Here is a 17,021-nt window from a genome sequence, read left to right as displayed (position 1 = left end):
ACAAAAAACAAATAACTCAATTAAAAAATGGGCAGAGGAACTGAACAGACAGTTCTCCAAAAAAGAAATACAGATGGCCAAGAGACACATGAAAAGATGCTCCACATCGCTAATTATCAGAGAAATGCAAATTAAAACTACAATGAGGTATCACCTCACACCAGTAAGGATAGCTGCCATCCAAAAGACAAACAACAACAAATGTTGGCGAGGCTGTGGAGAAAGGGGAACCCTCCTACACTGCTGATGGGAATGTAAATTAGTTCAACCATTGTGGAAAGCAGTATGGAGGTTCATCAAAATGCTCAAAACAGACCTACCATTTGACCCAGGAATTCCACTCCTAGGAATTTACCCTAAGAACGCAGCAATCAAGTTTGAGAAAGACAGATGCACCCCTATGTTTATCGCAGCACTATTTACAATAGCCAAGAATTGGAAGCAACCTAAATGTCCATCGGTAGATGAATGGATAAAGAAGATGTGGTACATATACACAATGGAATACTACTCAGCCATAAGAAGTGGAAAAATCCAACCATTTGAAGCAACATGGATGGAGCTGGAGAGTATTATGCTCAGTGAAATAAGCCAAGCGGAGAAAGAGAAATACCAAATGATTTCACTCATCTGAGGAGTATAGGAACAAAGGAAAAACTGAAGGAACAAAACAGCAGCGGAATTACAGAACCCAAAAATGGACTAACAGGTACCAAAGGGAAAGGAACTGGGGAGGATGGGTGGGCAGGGAGGGATGGGGGGGGAAGAAGAATGGGGGTAGTAAGATTAGCATGCATGGGGGGGGAGGGAGAAAGGGGAGGGTGGGCTGCACAACACAGAGAGGACAAGTAGTGACTCTACAACATTTTGCTAAGCTGATGGACAGTAACCGTAATGTGGTTGTTAGGGGGCACCTGATATAGGGGAGAGCATAGTAAACATAGTATTCTTCATGTAAGTGTAGATTAAAAATTTTAAAAAAAAAAAAAAAGAAAGAAAGAAAGAAAGAAAAGGGGGATTACTCCTTGACAGGATAAAACTATTGGTAAATCAAAGATCAACACATGCTTTAAATATCCTTAATGTTGATCACTTAAAGGGTGTCAGATGATCAGCTATGGAGGTACTCTTTTCTGATAATATTCCTTTCTCTTAATTGAAAAAAAAAAAAAAAAAAGCAGTTACTGTGTGCTGACCTCCAGTGAGTTCTGCACAGTGGTATAGAGGGCATGTCAAAGTGTGGGCAAAGGGTCTGTTTGTTTCTATGCAGAAGATCAAGGCCTAGCTTGGATACCCAGAAAATGAACTAAGATACGATATGAGGAGGAGCTTCCGGCATCAGCACTCTCTGGAGGACTTGTGCCGGGGGATGATCATCAAAAAGCCTCCACAGGTATCCGGACGATGCTGCAGCTGTGGCTTCATCCAGCCCACCGTCTCCCGGACTTGCCATAGGAATGAGGAGGGAGATGTCTAGGCTGGCATGTGTATACAGTGAGACAACGAATTTGACCGGATCTGTACTGTTGGAACTCAACCAGGAGTTGGGAGGGGTGCAAGTTGTAGCACTCCAAAATCTCATGACTATAGACTATCTATGGTTAAAAGAACATATGGGATGTGAACAGACCCCAGAAATGGGCTGCTTTAATTTGTCTGATGGTTCAAGTACAGTTGGACAATATCCATCATATCATAGATAAATTTTCACAAATGCCTAGGGTGCCTAAATGGTTTTCTTGGCTTCACTGGAGATGGATGGTAATTATAGATTTGCTTTGTTTATGTCACCGTATTCCTATTATGTTAATATGTGTGTGCAAATTAGTTAGTAGTTTAAAACCTATACATACTTAAGGTACTATACAAGAAGATATGTCAAAGAAATAATCAATCCTCCCATGTTTCCTTCATATGCTACATCTATAGCTTTTCTTCTTCCTTCCTAATTACAACCCTTAAATAGAATTCGTGCCTCATATCGAATTTACCGAGTATCATAATTCCTCCAGGTGGTAAAGATACCTCGAGACAAGTGCTGGGCATAGAAGCCACAGGGCATAAATCTGCAAAGAAGTAAAAAGCTAACCTTTGCAAACTGTATGGCTTCTCTCTCACTTACCAACTTTACATTTTCCTGTATGGCCCCGGAAGATGACTGGTTAGCCAGAGACGGGTAAGATTCCTCAAGGGAGGAACAACCTAAGACAGGCACAGTCGCAGGGGGGCCATCAGGTGAGAATTTGGGGATCAACAGAGGTGAGGCTCAGAACCTCACCCCCCCTGCTTTGAGAGAAATCTTCTGCATCCGTGGATGTCTTGCTGCCCTTGTCTAGCCTGGATTAATACTTAGTCCATAGGCACACACCTGATCATCTGATCATCTACATTTGCCCTCTTACAGCACTAAACTATGTTTTCTACCTTTATCTTGCATCTACCTACCACTTCAGCATTTTATTAAAAATAAAAATAATAATAATAATAGGAGAAATGTGGGATCAACATATAAATCAAGTACAAAAATCAAACGAATATTCATATTTGACCTGATTGTTTATAGGTCATAATGCATGATCAAAACCGAAAGTTTCTGTGATGAATGCCCTTGTACTGTTCACCATGTAAGAATTTATTCACTATGTAAGAATTCGTTCACCATGTAAGAACTTGTTCGTTATGCTTCAGAAGATTGGAGACTGACGAGAATTAGGCTTGAGATGGATTAATGATTGTACATTGAGCGTTGACCCCCCTATACTGAATTTTATTGTTGTTAACAACCATTTGATCAATAAATATGAGAGATGCCCTCTCAAAAAAATAAATAAATAAATAAATAAATAAATAAATAAATAAATAAATAAACCAAAATTGGTGAAAATATATTTTTAACAAAATATCATTTATAACTATAGAAAAACAATTAAAATGAATCTTGGGAAACATAATTGTCATGTACAAAGCCTAAACCAAATGGTCACCAAATAATCATATTCAAAAGTCAAACAAGTCCAGTACTACCCTACAAGGTAAGATCTTAGAGGTAAAGAAACCATATTAACCAGGAAATGTTACAGAAAAAATTTGTATTTTTTTAATACCAAAAGGTTCAGTTAACAGTAAAAACTGAGGAGGCATACAATGGAATGGAATGGAGAACAACTGATCATGAGAAATTTTATAAGTAAGTCCCTTAAAATGTAAATTATAGAATATAAAGGGCCTTACAAAGAACTCAAAGAAGATGTTGTTGTCGACATACTGGTACTCAAAGAAGACATAACCCGACTTCTTAAGGTGCACAGCATAGATCAAAGACACGGTGCAGTCATCACGATTTGACTCTATGTAATTTCCACGAGGGACCCAAGAAGAGCTGTGGAAACAAACCCAAGAGACATTTTATATGAGCATTCAGAAATCTCTCCTGTTCACAAGTTATATAACTCAGATTCAAAAGTACTTCCATCAGCAAAGGATAGCAGAGAAGTTTAAAGCTTTTCTAGAACTCAATAGCCAATACCATTACTGGGAAAAGGTTCATTTCTTATGGGGACATGATTTCCTAAATCTTGGTAAGCTTATGTAATCAATTTGCTATGAAGCTGCTATTTTTCACATAAAAATTTGATCACTAAGTTAGTGATTAGTAGACAACCACTACTAATTCCAGGAGTCTTAGGTGGAATGATTCTCTCTAACAATGTCTAAAGTTTTAATTATTAACACATGCACCTGGCAGGGGGATGATGAGGTTCCTTGATATAAGAGAAGAAATATTCCTAGAAAAAGCCATCAAAGTGAACCTAAATAAAATATAGCTCACAGTTCATAGCATATAGTACAAGTAAAAGTTTGGTTCTAATTTTTATCTAAAAACAAAATGAAAAATTGAGAAAACACACTGGTGAACAAAATTTTGGTTATAAATCTAACCATACACTAATTCTTAGATTAACCAATAATGAGTTACATGTGAGGTATTCAGTAAAAAAAAATTCTCACCAAATTGTATGATAGCACAACTTAAATTCCTTCTCTTCAGAGTCAACTTTTTATCTGGATAATAAGAGTAAGATTTTGACAAATTCTTTTTTTTCTCACAGAAAAAGAATCTGAGTGAAAGAATGAGAGTTCCACATCATAACATCACTAGTTGGGGTACTGGATTTGCCTTTTCTTTTTAATAATATATTAACAAAACAAAATACATGAGCCCTTTTCAGTCAGTGCAGGACTGAGATTCATGACAGGAGGAAAATGCATGAGGTAAAGCCCTAACTGGCCTTAACTTCATTTTTCGGGATACTTGCCAGACCTCAGAACTGGAAGAGAGCAAGTACCCAAGCATAGCACATTGGTGTCACTTTGCTAAGGAACAGAGATGAGTACTGGGCCAGCTGGAACACATGGAATTTACAAGCCTGAGAAACAGAGAAAACAGTGGCCCTAGAGGTCCCTATGGAGTTTTTCTGTAGGTATCAGGCTTGAGGTTGAAGTGTATAGGCCTAGCAGAGCACAGACATTGCAAAGCTGAGACATAATCACAGAGATAACTTAAATAGGAGTCCTGGAACTCCTGCTAGCCAGAAAGGAGAAAACTTGATAACAATCCTGGAAATTCATCTGAGATTCTGGAATTGCCAAACTTAGGAAAAATGGACATCTCCTAGAGCAGGTAACAGCAAGCTTTTTCACAAAGGGCCAGAGAATACATATTTCTGGCTTTGGAACAATATGGTCTCTCCACCACTGTAGCTTAAAAGGAGCCACGACAATGTTTAAATAAATGAGTACAGCTATCTTCCAATATAACTTTATTTACAAAAACAGGAGGAGACACTCTTGGGGGGATTAAAGATGGTGGCATGAGAGGTGAGACAGAAACTTCCTCCCAAAACCATATATAATATTAAAATATACTAAATATATCTAATTCTGAAAGAGCAACAAGAAAGAAGGCTGTGGCAGACTGCCTACACCTGGGGAAAACAGCAGACCTTAATGAAAAGACTAAAGTACCAAAGCCATGATCTGGAGGGACCCAAGCCCTTTCCTCTTCCCAGCTTACCAGAAGGAGGAAGAGAAACGGAGCAAGGAGGCGGTGGAGGCCTAGGCCTGCTGAACACCCAGCATGGAGATCTGCTGTGGGAGCACGAACCTTCATTACATGGTGCTTTTGAGATTAGTGGGGTTGGAAAGCTAAAACAGGGGGAATACTTGGAGAGACTGAGATTCCAGCCACTTGTGGAAAACACATATCCACAACTGGCTGCTCTGGGACAAAAGAAAGGCAAGCAGTCTGAGAGACTTTCTGACAAGGAAAGAGCTGTGAAAGGGGAAAGGATTGCACAGATCTTGCTGCTCAGGAGAAAGGACAGGTGGACAAAATTGTGCAGGTGCCCTCTGCCTAACAGGTTGAGAACTTTCAGGAGCTTCAGGCACTCCATCCCCCTGGCTGGCTATGCAGCTACAAGCTTCCTACCATAATACGCAGCCTGCTGCACCTTCCTCCCGGCTAGAACCAGCTTACACACTGGCTACCCCTGCCATTACGCTGGCCAGCCAGAGGGCAGCTCCGCCTATGGCATCTACAAATGCAAAGCATAGAGGCTTCTCCCTGTGCCCTGGCAGGGGAAACAGGCACTGCAGCCAGGAAACAGGAAAGAACTCTTTCCTCCCCACAGCCACCAGCGACATTCGCATACAACTCACACCATCGCTTCAGGGGCTGAGCAGCTCCAGAGAGTAAAGCTTCTGGGCACTAGAGGGTGCCACCTACAAATATGAAACATCAAAGGAACCTGGTTCAAATCAAAATCCCACAACACCAGAAAGAGGGCCAGGTGAAAATGAACTCACCTATCTTCCTGGAAGAGATTTCAAAACAAAATCATAAAAATGTTCATGGAGGTACAGAAAACTATTCAAGAACTCAGGGAAGAATTCAAGAGGGAGATTCAATCATTAAGAAATACTGTATCTGAAGTGAAACATACAATGGAGGGATTTAAAAGCAGATTACATGAAATAGAGGACACGGTAAATGGAATAGAAATTAAAGAAGATGAATACAAAGAAGTTGAGGCACAGAGAGAAAAAAGGATCTCTAGGAATAAAAGAATATTGAGAGAACTGTGTGAACAACCCAAATGGGACAATATTCACATTATAAGGGTACCAGAAGAAGAAGACACAGTGAAAAGGGATAGAAAGTGTCTTTGAGGAGGTAATTGCTGAAAACTTACCCAATCTGGGGGAGGAGATAGTCTCCCAGGCCATGAAGGTGCAAAGATCTTCCAACACAAGGGACCCAAGGAAGACAACACCAAGACATATAATAATTAAAATGGCAGAGCTCAAGGATAAGGATGGAATATTAAAAGCAGCCAGAGAGAGAAAAAAGATCACATACAAAAGAAAACCCATCAAATTATCAACAGACTTCTCAACAAAAACCTTACAGGCCAGAAGGGAGTTGCATGATATATTTAATGCAATGAAGCAGAAGGGCAGCAAACTAAGAATACTCTCCCTGGAAAGATTATCATTTAAATTTGAAGGAGGGGTTAAACAGTTTTCAGATAAGCAAAAGCTGACAGAACTTACCTCCAACAAACTGTCTCTGCAGTGTATTTTGGAGGCAACTGCTATAGATGGAAGTGTTCCTAAGGCTAAGTAGCTGTCACCAGAGGTAATAAAACCACAGTAAAGAAAGTAGAACAATTAATTACTAAGCAAATGCAAAATCAAATCAACTTCCCCAAAGTCAGTCAAGGAATACACAAAGAATACAGAATATGATACCTAATATATAAAGAATGGAGGAGGAAGAAAAAGGAGGAAAAAAAAGAACTTTTAGATTGTGTTTGTAATAGCATATTAAGTAAGTTAAGTTAGACTCTTAGACAGTAAGGAAGTTATCCCTGAACCTTTGGTAACCATGAATCTAAAGCCTGCAATGACAATACATACATACCTATCGATAATCACCCTAAATGTAAATGGTCTGAATGCACCAATCAAAAGACACAGAGTCACTGAATGGATAAAAAAAATAAGATCCATCTATATGCTGCCTATAAGAGACTCACTTCAAAACCAAAAATATACACAGACTAAAATTGAAGGGATGGAAAAAAGATATTTCATGCAACTAATAGGAAGAAAAAAAGCAGGAGTTGCAGTACTTGTATCAGACAAACTAGACTTCAAAACAAAGTAAGTCATAAGAGACAAAGAAGGACATTACATAATGATAAAGGGGTCCATCTAACAAGAGGATATCACCATTATAAATATCTATGCGCCCAACACAGGAGCACCTACATATGTGAAACAAATACTAACAGAATTAAAAGGGGAAATAGAATGCAATGCATTCATTTTAGGAGACTTCAACACACCACTCACTCCAAAGGACAGAAAATAAGTAAGGACACAGAGGCACTGAACAACACATTAGAACAGATGGACCTAACAGGCATCTACAGAACACTCCACACAAAAACAGCAGGATACACATTCTTCTCAAAGTACACGTGGAACATTTTCAAGTATAGATGATATACTAGACCACAAAAAGAGCCTCAGTAAATACAAAAATATTGAGATTGTACAAACCAGCTTCTCAGATCACAAAGGTATGAAACTAGAAATAAGCTATGCAAAGAAAACAAAAAATACCACAAACATGTGGAGGCTTAACAGCATGCTCCTAAATAATCAATGGCTCAATGACCAAATAAAAACAGAGATCAAGCAATATAAGGAAATAAATTACAAAAATAACTCAACACCGCAAAATCTGTGGGATGCAGCAAAGGCCATGCTAAGAGGGAAGTATACTGCAATACAGGCCTACCTCAGGAAAGAAGAACAATCCCATATGAACAGTCTAAACTCACAATTACTGAAACTAGTAAAGAAGAACAAATGAGGCCAAAAGTCAGTAGGAGGTTCTACACACATAAACAGAATCAGAAATGAGAAAGGAAAAATCACTATAGACACCATAGAAATACAAAGAATTATTTAAAAATACTATGAAAAATTTTATGCTAACAAACGGGATAACCTAGAACAAATGGACAACTTTCTAGAAAAATCCAACCTTCCAAGACTGTCCCAGGAAGAAACAGAAAATCTGAACAGACCCATAACCAGCAACGAAATTGAATCAGTAATCAAAGACCTACCTAAGAACAAAACCGCCAGACCAGATAGCTACACCGCTGAATTTTATCAGACATTTAGTGAAGACCTAATACCCGTCCTCCTTTAAATTTTCCAAAAAGCAGGAGAGAAGGGAATACTTCCAAACTCATTCTGAGACCAGCATCACTCTAATACCAAAACCAGACAAGAAGATATCAGTAAACGGAAATACATCCCATGCTCATGGATAGGAAGAATTAATATTTCAAAATGGCCATCTTCCTAAAGCAATCTATAGATTCAATTCAACCCTTATCAAAATACCAACAGCATTCTTCAATGAACTACAGGAAGTAGTTCTAAAATTCACATGGAACCACAAAAGACCTTGAATAGCCAAAGCGATCCTGAAAAGGAAGAATAAAGCTGGGGTATGTATTACAATCCCCGATTTCAAGCTTTACTACAAAGCCACAGTAATCAAGAAAATTTGATACTGGCACAAGAATGGACCCATAGACCAATGGAACAGACTAGAGAGCCCAGATGTAAACCCAAGCATATATGGTCAATTAATATGATAAAGGAGCCATGGATATTCAATGGGGAAATGACAGCCTCTTCAATTGGTGTTGGCAAAACTGGACAGCTACATGAAAGAGAATGAAACTGGATTATTGTCTAACACCATACACAAAAGTAAACTTGAAATGGATCAAAGAGCTGAATGTAAGTCATGAAACCATAAAACTCATAGAAGAAAACATATGCAAAAATCTCTTGAATATAAACATGAGCGACTTTTTCCTAAACGCATCTCCTTGAGACAGGGAAACAAAAGCAAAAATGAACAAATGGGACTACATCAAACTAAAAAGCTTCTGTACAGGAAAGGATACAATCAGTAGAACAAAAGGCATCATACAGTATGGGAGACTATATTTTTAAATCACTTATCCGACAAGGGGTTAACATCCAAAATACATAAAGAACTCACACACCTCAACACCCAAAAAGCAAGTAACTCCATTAAAAAAGGGGGCAGAGGATATTTACAGATACTTCTCCAAAGAAGAAATTCAGATGACCAACAGGCACATGAAAAGATGCTCCACATCACTAATTATCAGGGAAATGCAAAATAAAACCACGATGAGGTATCACCTCACACCAGTTAGGATGGCCAACATGGATAAGACTAGGAACAACAAATGCTGGCAAGGATGCAGAGAAAGGGGAACCCTCCTACTGTGTTGGTCGGAAAGTAAATTGTTTCAACCATTGTGAAAAGCAATATGGAGGCTCCACAAAAAACTGAAAATAGAAATACCATTTGACTAGGAATTTCCCCGAAGAAAAGTAGATCCCTGATTCAACAAGACATATGCAACATATTTACCCCTATGTTTATCGCAGCACTATTTACTTTAGCCAAGATATGGAAGCAACCTAAGTGTCCATCAGTAGATGAATGGATAAAGAAGCGGTACACATACACAATGGAATTCTATTCAGCCATGAGAAGAAAACAAATCCTATCATTTGCAACAACATGGATGGAGCTAGAGGGTATTATGCTGAATGAAACAGGCCAGGCAGAAAAAGGCAAGTACCAAATGATTTCACTCATCTGTGGAGTATACGAACAAAGGAAAAACTGAAAGAACAAAACAGCAACAGACTCACAGACTCCAAGAAGGGACTAGTGATTACCAAAGGGGAGAAGTGTGGGAGGGAGGGAGATGGGGATTCAGGGATTTTATGTTTAGTATGCATGGTGTGTGGGGTCACAGGAAAAACAGTGCAGCACAGAAAAGGCATATAGTGAATCTGTGGCATTTTACTACACTGATGGACTGTTACTGCAATGAGATATGGGTGGGGACCAGATAATATGGGTAAATGTAGTAAACACATTGTTTTTTCATGTGAATCCTTCATGACAGTGTGTATCAGTAATACCTTAATAAAAAGTTATAAAAAAGAATAAAGCTTGTGCATGTATTTGCCTCATTCCTCTCTTACCATTTAACCTGCCATTGATTTTCTTACCTATAAATGAGAAAGCAACTGGTATAATTCCAAGTCTTTTTTTTTTTTTTACTTTTTCATTTTCTCCTTTTCACCTTCTATACTTTTTTATTGAAATATAGTTGATACACAATATTATATGGTTTTAAGTATATAACAGTGGGTGGGGAGGGAGAGAGAAGGGGATTGATAAGTATTATGATTGGTACACATGGTGTCAGGCGGGTCACAGGGAAGGCAGCGTAGCACAGAAAAGACAAGTAGTGACTCTGTGGCATCTCACTACACTGATGGATAGTAACTTCAATGGGGTATGGGGGGGACTTGATAATAGGGGTGAATGTAGTAACCACAATGTTTTTCATGTGAAACCCTCATAAGAGTGTATATCAATGATACCTTAATAAAAAAAATTTTAAAGAATTCCAGATACTCAATGTTGGGCAACTATTAAATCAGTACTTGAATTCTCATTGTAACTCTATGTTCTGAACCTGCATTTTACGTTTTCAGAAAAGTCTGACTACAGAAGTATCTTTTCTGTGTGTTTAAATAAACTATTTTCCTCCAAAAAAGGAAAACAAAGAAAAAACTGGAGGAGGGCCCACAGGCCAAATTTTGCCAACTCCTGCTCTGGAGTAAAGGTCAAGACCTAGAACTCTACGTGAAAGCAATACAGAGTAACTCTAAACTGCAATAAAACCAGGCCTGATGAGACCAAGGTGCTCTTCTAGTAAATACCTGTCAATAAAATTCCTACCAGAACAAAATTCAACACCCTTTAAATGAAGAAAAGAATAATCCCCACTCATTACATCTTAACATTCACAATGCCCAACATACAATAAAAATTTACTAGATATGCAAAGTGGGAAAATGTGACTCTTAATTGAGAAAAAAGTAAAAGAAACAGACAAGATTAAATAGCTCTTACAAATATAAACAGCAATGTTATATAAAAGATAAATACATTGAGTGAAGGGATGGGGAATCTCCAGCATTTTAAGGGAATAATATAAAAGGAAATTTTAGAACTGAAAATTGTAATGTGTGAAATTTTAAATTCAACAGTTAGGCTTAAGAACAATTTGAGACTGCAAAAGATGTAGTTAATGATAGAGCAATAGAAATTATGTGATCTGAAGTATGAGATTAAAAACTGAAAAAAGTCAATGACTTTGGAAAATATGAAGTGGTCTAAAATACATGTAATTGGAGTCATAGAAGGAAATGAGGGAGGCAAAGGGGCACGAAAAACATTATTAGTGAAATAATGGATAAAGTAATTCACAAATTAGGTGACATTAACCTCAGGGAATAGAGTAAAGAAAAAGAAAACCAATGCCAGGCATATCATAGTCAAAGTGCTAAATAGCAAAGATATAGAGAATATTTTGTAAGTACTCAGAGAAATAAAGACATATTTACATAGAAGGGAATTAATCATAAAAATATAGCTAACTTTTCATCAGAAACAAGGGAGAGTTCAGATAGTAATGGAAAAATATGTTTAAAGTATAGAAAGAGAAAAGTTAAAGTCCAGAGACCTATGTTCATCAAAATATTCTTCAAAATGGAGGCTAAAAATAAGAACAAAAGCTGAGAGAAACTATACAGCAGACCTGCATTGTAAGAAATGAGAAAGGAAATTTTATAGGCTGAAAAAATAATACCAGATAAAAATTCAGATCTATACAAAGGAAGAGCATTAATAGTAGTAAATATGTAGATAAACATCTAAAGCTATATTTTTTCATTACTTAAGTTCTTTAAAAAACAACTGATTATTTAGAACATATTTTGTTGTATTATAGGATTTACAATGTTTCTAAATATATTTTATGACCTTAGCACAAATGTAAGGGTGTAAATGTAACTATATTATTGTAGTTTTACATATTATATGAAAGTACAATAATTTAAATTATACTATAAGAATGCATGTCCTGATTTCTAGCATTGGCAACCAAGAATTAAGAAAGATATCTGAAGATATAAAAAACACTAACCATAATAAAAAATTTGATAAACTGTACTTTTTCAAATGTTAAGCTTTTGTTTCTCAAAGGACACAGGTATGAAAGGAAAAAGGTAAAAGCCATAGGGAAATGCTACACACATGTAAGCATATGCCTATGTGCGTATGTGCACATTATAAGTAAATACTATATAAATACATACATGACAAGAGCTCATATCCAAAATACTCGAAGAACTCCTACAGTTCAATAATAAAGTGACCAGGAAAAAGTAGAAAATGGTAAAACATTTTGACATCTCACAAAAAAAAAACACATGGATAACGAACATATGAAAAGTGCTCAGCATTATTACAGAGGAAAATGCAAATTAAAACCACAAGGAGATATTATTTCACATGCACACACACTAGGATGGCCAAAATAAAACAAGACTTGACAATATAAATGTTGTGAATATATAACTCAAATGTACTAACAAAGTCTACAGTGATACAACCACTTTGGAAAACTCTTCGACAATTTCTTATAAAGTTCAACATTTATCTTCTATATGACCAACTAATTAAAAAGAAGTGAAAAGAATGCAAGATTGGATGGATGAAGGAAAGGAAAGAAAAGAGGAAGGGAGGGTGAGAGGAAGGGAGAAAGTCACATAAATATCAGACTAAAATTTACAGTGAGATAATTATGAGAAGGCAGATGCTGAAAAATGTATGCTTATCAATTTCTTTAATGAATAAACTATTCAAAGTAGTAAAAGAAGCTATGTCAATATCTTCTGCCCACCAAAACAAAGATCTGAGCTACCATAACATCCTACTAGATCTTCCTCTAAGGAACTCCTTTATTTAAAAATATAAAATTTAATTTAAATATGTATATATATATATGTGTGTGTGTGTGTATAGGTACACACACATGTATATGTGCATGTGTGTGTGAACATACATACATATACATTCAGAGATATACTCCTGTTAATGATATCTAATGCCACAACTCTATATAATGAAATGCTATTGTCAGGCAAATAAAAATATCACTTGGCAGAGAACAAGCTAGCTAGAAAGCAAGAAAGATTAAGACAAGGTAGGAAAGAAGCCAGGGACATGGGAGAACACATCTTTTTTGCACAGCTGAATAATTCCCCAGCATCCTTAGCTCAAGGTAAAACTTTCAAGTTCCTAAGAAGCCATTCTTGTCATAAGGTATCCAGAGGCCTTAAATTTAATTCTCCTAAACATAGCCATATGAAAGGAAATGATACATAGTGAATACAAGAGAACAGAAAGGGTTACAGCCCAAACATAATTTAATATTGGTATTTTTCAAAATAATTTAATATTCCTCCATTGTTGCTATAGGTGAAGCTAATAATCCACTCTAAAGAAGGTGGAAATTAAGCAAAGGAGCTTCCCACTTTAACAGTTTAACCCACTCTCTCCTTCAGGAAATAATTAACTGTTGTCTAAATGAAGGTTACATATTCTTCCTTTAAGAGGAAAAGAAAAACAATCTGAAATTTTTCATTGAAAATTAGAGTTTATAGAAACACCACTGGCTTGAATATAGTTAAAAATATCAGAAAATTAAATTGTTTTTCTAATAGCTTTATTGCATTTTGCATATGGTATCTATTATAGCCCAAGAGCAATTATTTAAACTTCATAAATATTGAGCTACATTATTCATAACGACTATCTAAAAAAATATGACTCTTTGCAATTCACATATCTATAATTCCAACTAGTACCAAGATTATCTTCAACTTCTTTCAGAAAAAGGACAGCTATGCCCTTCTCAAGTATTCAGTCAAGATCCAAAGACTCCTTTGGATTCTTACTTGTTACAGCCATCCGGCCGGCTGTCAGAAGGGCCAACCACAGTGTCCATGAATGTCGCAACGTTGGAAAATCCAGAAGGCAATTCATCCCATTCATCAAATTTGATGCCACTGCCCAAGGAGTAGGTGCCTTCACTGCACTTGCTGCATACCTGGTTCTTCATTTCTAGATACTCTCCAGAAGCACAGGAGAAAGCTGGAAGCAGAAGGATGTATAAGCCATTAGTCACTGCATGCCCACATCAATTCCTCCCCTTCCATATCACCAGAATCATTTTTATAAAGCTCTAATCATGTCACACCCTAATTAAAGCTCTCCAAAGTCTCCCTTATCACTTCATGCACTTTACCATCTGACCCCAACCAATTTTACCAGGTTCATTCCTTGCCCCATCCTCTTCCAACCACAACAAAATTTGTATCATTCCCAAAATCCTTCATCCTCTTTCTTGCTGCAGTGGTCTTCTTTCTCCAGAGATGTTGACCAACCCACCTGCTCCACCTGGAAAACTCTTGTTCCTAACTCAAAAATGACCGTTTTCATAACAAGCTCCCCTGCCCCACCTGGCAGTCAGTCACGCCTCCCTTTGTGCTCCTACAATACTCTTCTCATAACACCTCCATTAAAGTACTTACATATATATATAGTGTGTATGTGTATGTGTATGGACCACTTATCAGCTTATGTAAAACTCTGAGCTTCCACAAAACAAGGATCATTATTTTTGGATTCCTAATCCTATGTGGCAAATACTAAGTCCAAATAAAAGGTTGATGCAGGGAGAGAGAATTAACCATACCGCCACAGGTAACGAGGAGGGAGTGAGGGGGTAGTGTTTCACAGGCTGTAACTAAACAATCATCCCCACTCTGAAACCATGAGCCCACTTGTTCAATATTCACAACTCCAACCTAGTCATTGCCACTACCTACATCTTATTACTATTGTCAAATTCTGTGCTAATTTGTGAACTGTAACCAGAGACACAGGCATGAGCAATGTTAAGAAAAGCTAACAACACAGTTACAAAAAAGGAGGTGGTTCTGCTGTTATTATTCATTCAACAAAATGCAAATCTATGTCCCCCAAGTGTGCAGCTCTATGCTGAGGATGGTATTAGTGATTCAAACACAGCAAAGGGCTTTCTAATCCTTTAATCAGGATAACTAAAGAAACAAGAACAAAATAAAAGCTCCAAATTATCCGATGAAGGAAAACAAATCTTCAAGGTAGATTCTCCTTTTAGAATACATTTGGAAACCCAGCAGGAAATAAAACAAGCTAATTTTGAAACACTGAAGAATTAGAACTAAAACCCACACTCATCTACTTACTTATCCACTTACTAAATGTGATGTTTTCAGAAAAGCTTAAGATGTTGTGCAATGGACTTCTCTCAATCAACATCTCCAAATTAGCAACACATCAGAAAACAGGAAGAGGGTAAGGCAAATATTAAATGCTGGCTACAAGATCAACTATCATGACCAGGTTGTACCACTTCCTAATTCTGGACCTTGAATGAATTACTTCACCTCTCAGGGTCTCAGTTTCTATCTCTGAAAAATGAGATAATAATCTCAGTACTGCCTTATAGGACTATACTGAGAAAATAAAATACACTACAAAGTGGTTAGCACAGTGCCTAGCATTTAATAAAAGTTCACTATCAGTTATTATTATCACTACCAGCACTGTTATGAAAAATTTATTTTACTTTCTATAGTATAGGTCTTCTAGTAGACTTATAACTAATATCACAAACTAAGAGCCAACATTAAACTGAACTATAGCTGACAGGCCAAATCTGGCCTGCTGCTTGTTTTTGTAAATAAAGACCTATTGAAACACTGTCACAGCCATTCATTCATCTATTCTCTTACCGCTGCTCTCACACCACAATGACGAACTGAGTAGATGCCACAGAGATTCTATCTGCTAAACTGAAAATATTGAATTTCAGATTAAATAAAGTTTTCTTCGAAGGCAATTTAGTCTAGTGCCCAAAACTGAACTTCTAACTTAGTTAATAATAAGTAACACTTTATGGTAAGTTGTTATAAAGGACTCTAGAAGTTAAAAAGAAGTAGAGTGTGTTAGGTTATTTCAAAAGAGTGTTTACCAAGCTGTCAAAATCATTAAGAATATTCCCAACTCTTTCAGAGGTATATCCTTATCTAAGACTAGAAGGAAAACTAAGAAATAAAGTTGAAAGTGAATGTACTGAATACCGATTTTACACTCAGTTCTATTATTCACAGTAGTCATATACTCATGAACACTAAATTAGCAAATACTAAACAATTCATTGCTCTGAGGGAAACTACAAGGTTAGGCTTCTGTGAGCCTCTGGTGACAATATCTTTGTCAACAGATCAATATATAACCTTGTTTTACATGCGTGTTTCAATTGAAGACATTTTATTTACTATACATATTGTTGACTTATTAACACTGGAGTTACAGCCAACAGCACTACAACTCATGCTTGAACTAAGCTTATTTAACACATGTATTTTCTCCAAAAGGCACATCACAGCCTTCTTTTACTTAGGATCATGAGCCAGCACTTCAGCACTACATGTGGGGGCCATTTTCAACTGTAAAATCATCAATGAAAAGCACAAAAATGCCAAAAACATTGCATTCAATAGACTGTGAAAGGCCACTTGTTGACTTTATGAAAAATGAAGAAGGCAGAGTCTCAGCTTGTTCGACCTCAGCTGGGACCTTGTGGTCAGGGGACTCAAATTTTTACGGCTCTGCACATCTGCAAATGACTGAAAGTTTTATGCGTATTGATTTGGGGGTTACAAGTAAATTTTATAAAGTAGGTGAATTTTTAAATACGGAATCAATGAATAATGAGGATTGATACATTTTTAATAGACCTGTGAAGGGGGAAGTTATTATGCCCATTTACCAGATAAGGAAACTGTGGCACAGTACATTTAAATAGCCCAATTAGAAAGGTATCCAGCCAACAACTGGCGAAGCTGATATT

The 17,021-nt window shown here is 37.0% G+C and overlaps 1 protein-coding gene across 4 annotated transcripts in view; it reads right to left on the bottom strand.

Annotated features, from left to right (window-relative positions):
- ELAPOR2 (endosome-lysosome associated apoptosis and autophagy regulator family member 2) overlaps nt 1–17,021 on the bottom strand; it is a 206,715-nt gene that overhangs the window by 89,837 nt on the left and 99,857 nt on the right. For all 4 annotated transcript variants that reach the window (XM_073238899.1, XM_073238896.1, XM_073238897.1 and 1 more), the window contains exons 3-4: nt 14,017–14,212; nt 3,232–3,379 (exon numbers count right to left, since the gene is read on the bottom strand). In XM_073238899.1, coding sequence (XP_073095000.1) covers nt 3,232–3,379; nt 14,017–14,212 — 344 coding nt within the window. The remainder of the gene's footprint in view (nt 1–3,231; nt 3,380–14,016; nt 14,213–17,021) is intronic.

This window comes from Manis javanica, chromosome 6 (genome assembly GCF_040802235.1).
Source record: "Manis javanica isolate MJ-LG chromosome 6, MJ_LKY, whole genome shotgun sequence".
Lineage (NCBI taxonomy): Eukaryota > Metazoa > Chordata > Mammalia > Pholidota > Manidae > Manis > Manis javanica.
Note: the sequence above shows the minus strand (reverse complement) of the source record. Positions and strands in the feature narration are given on the sequence as shown.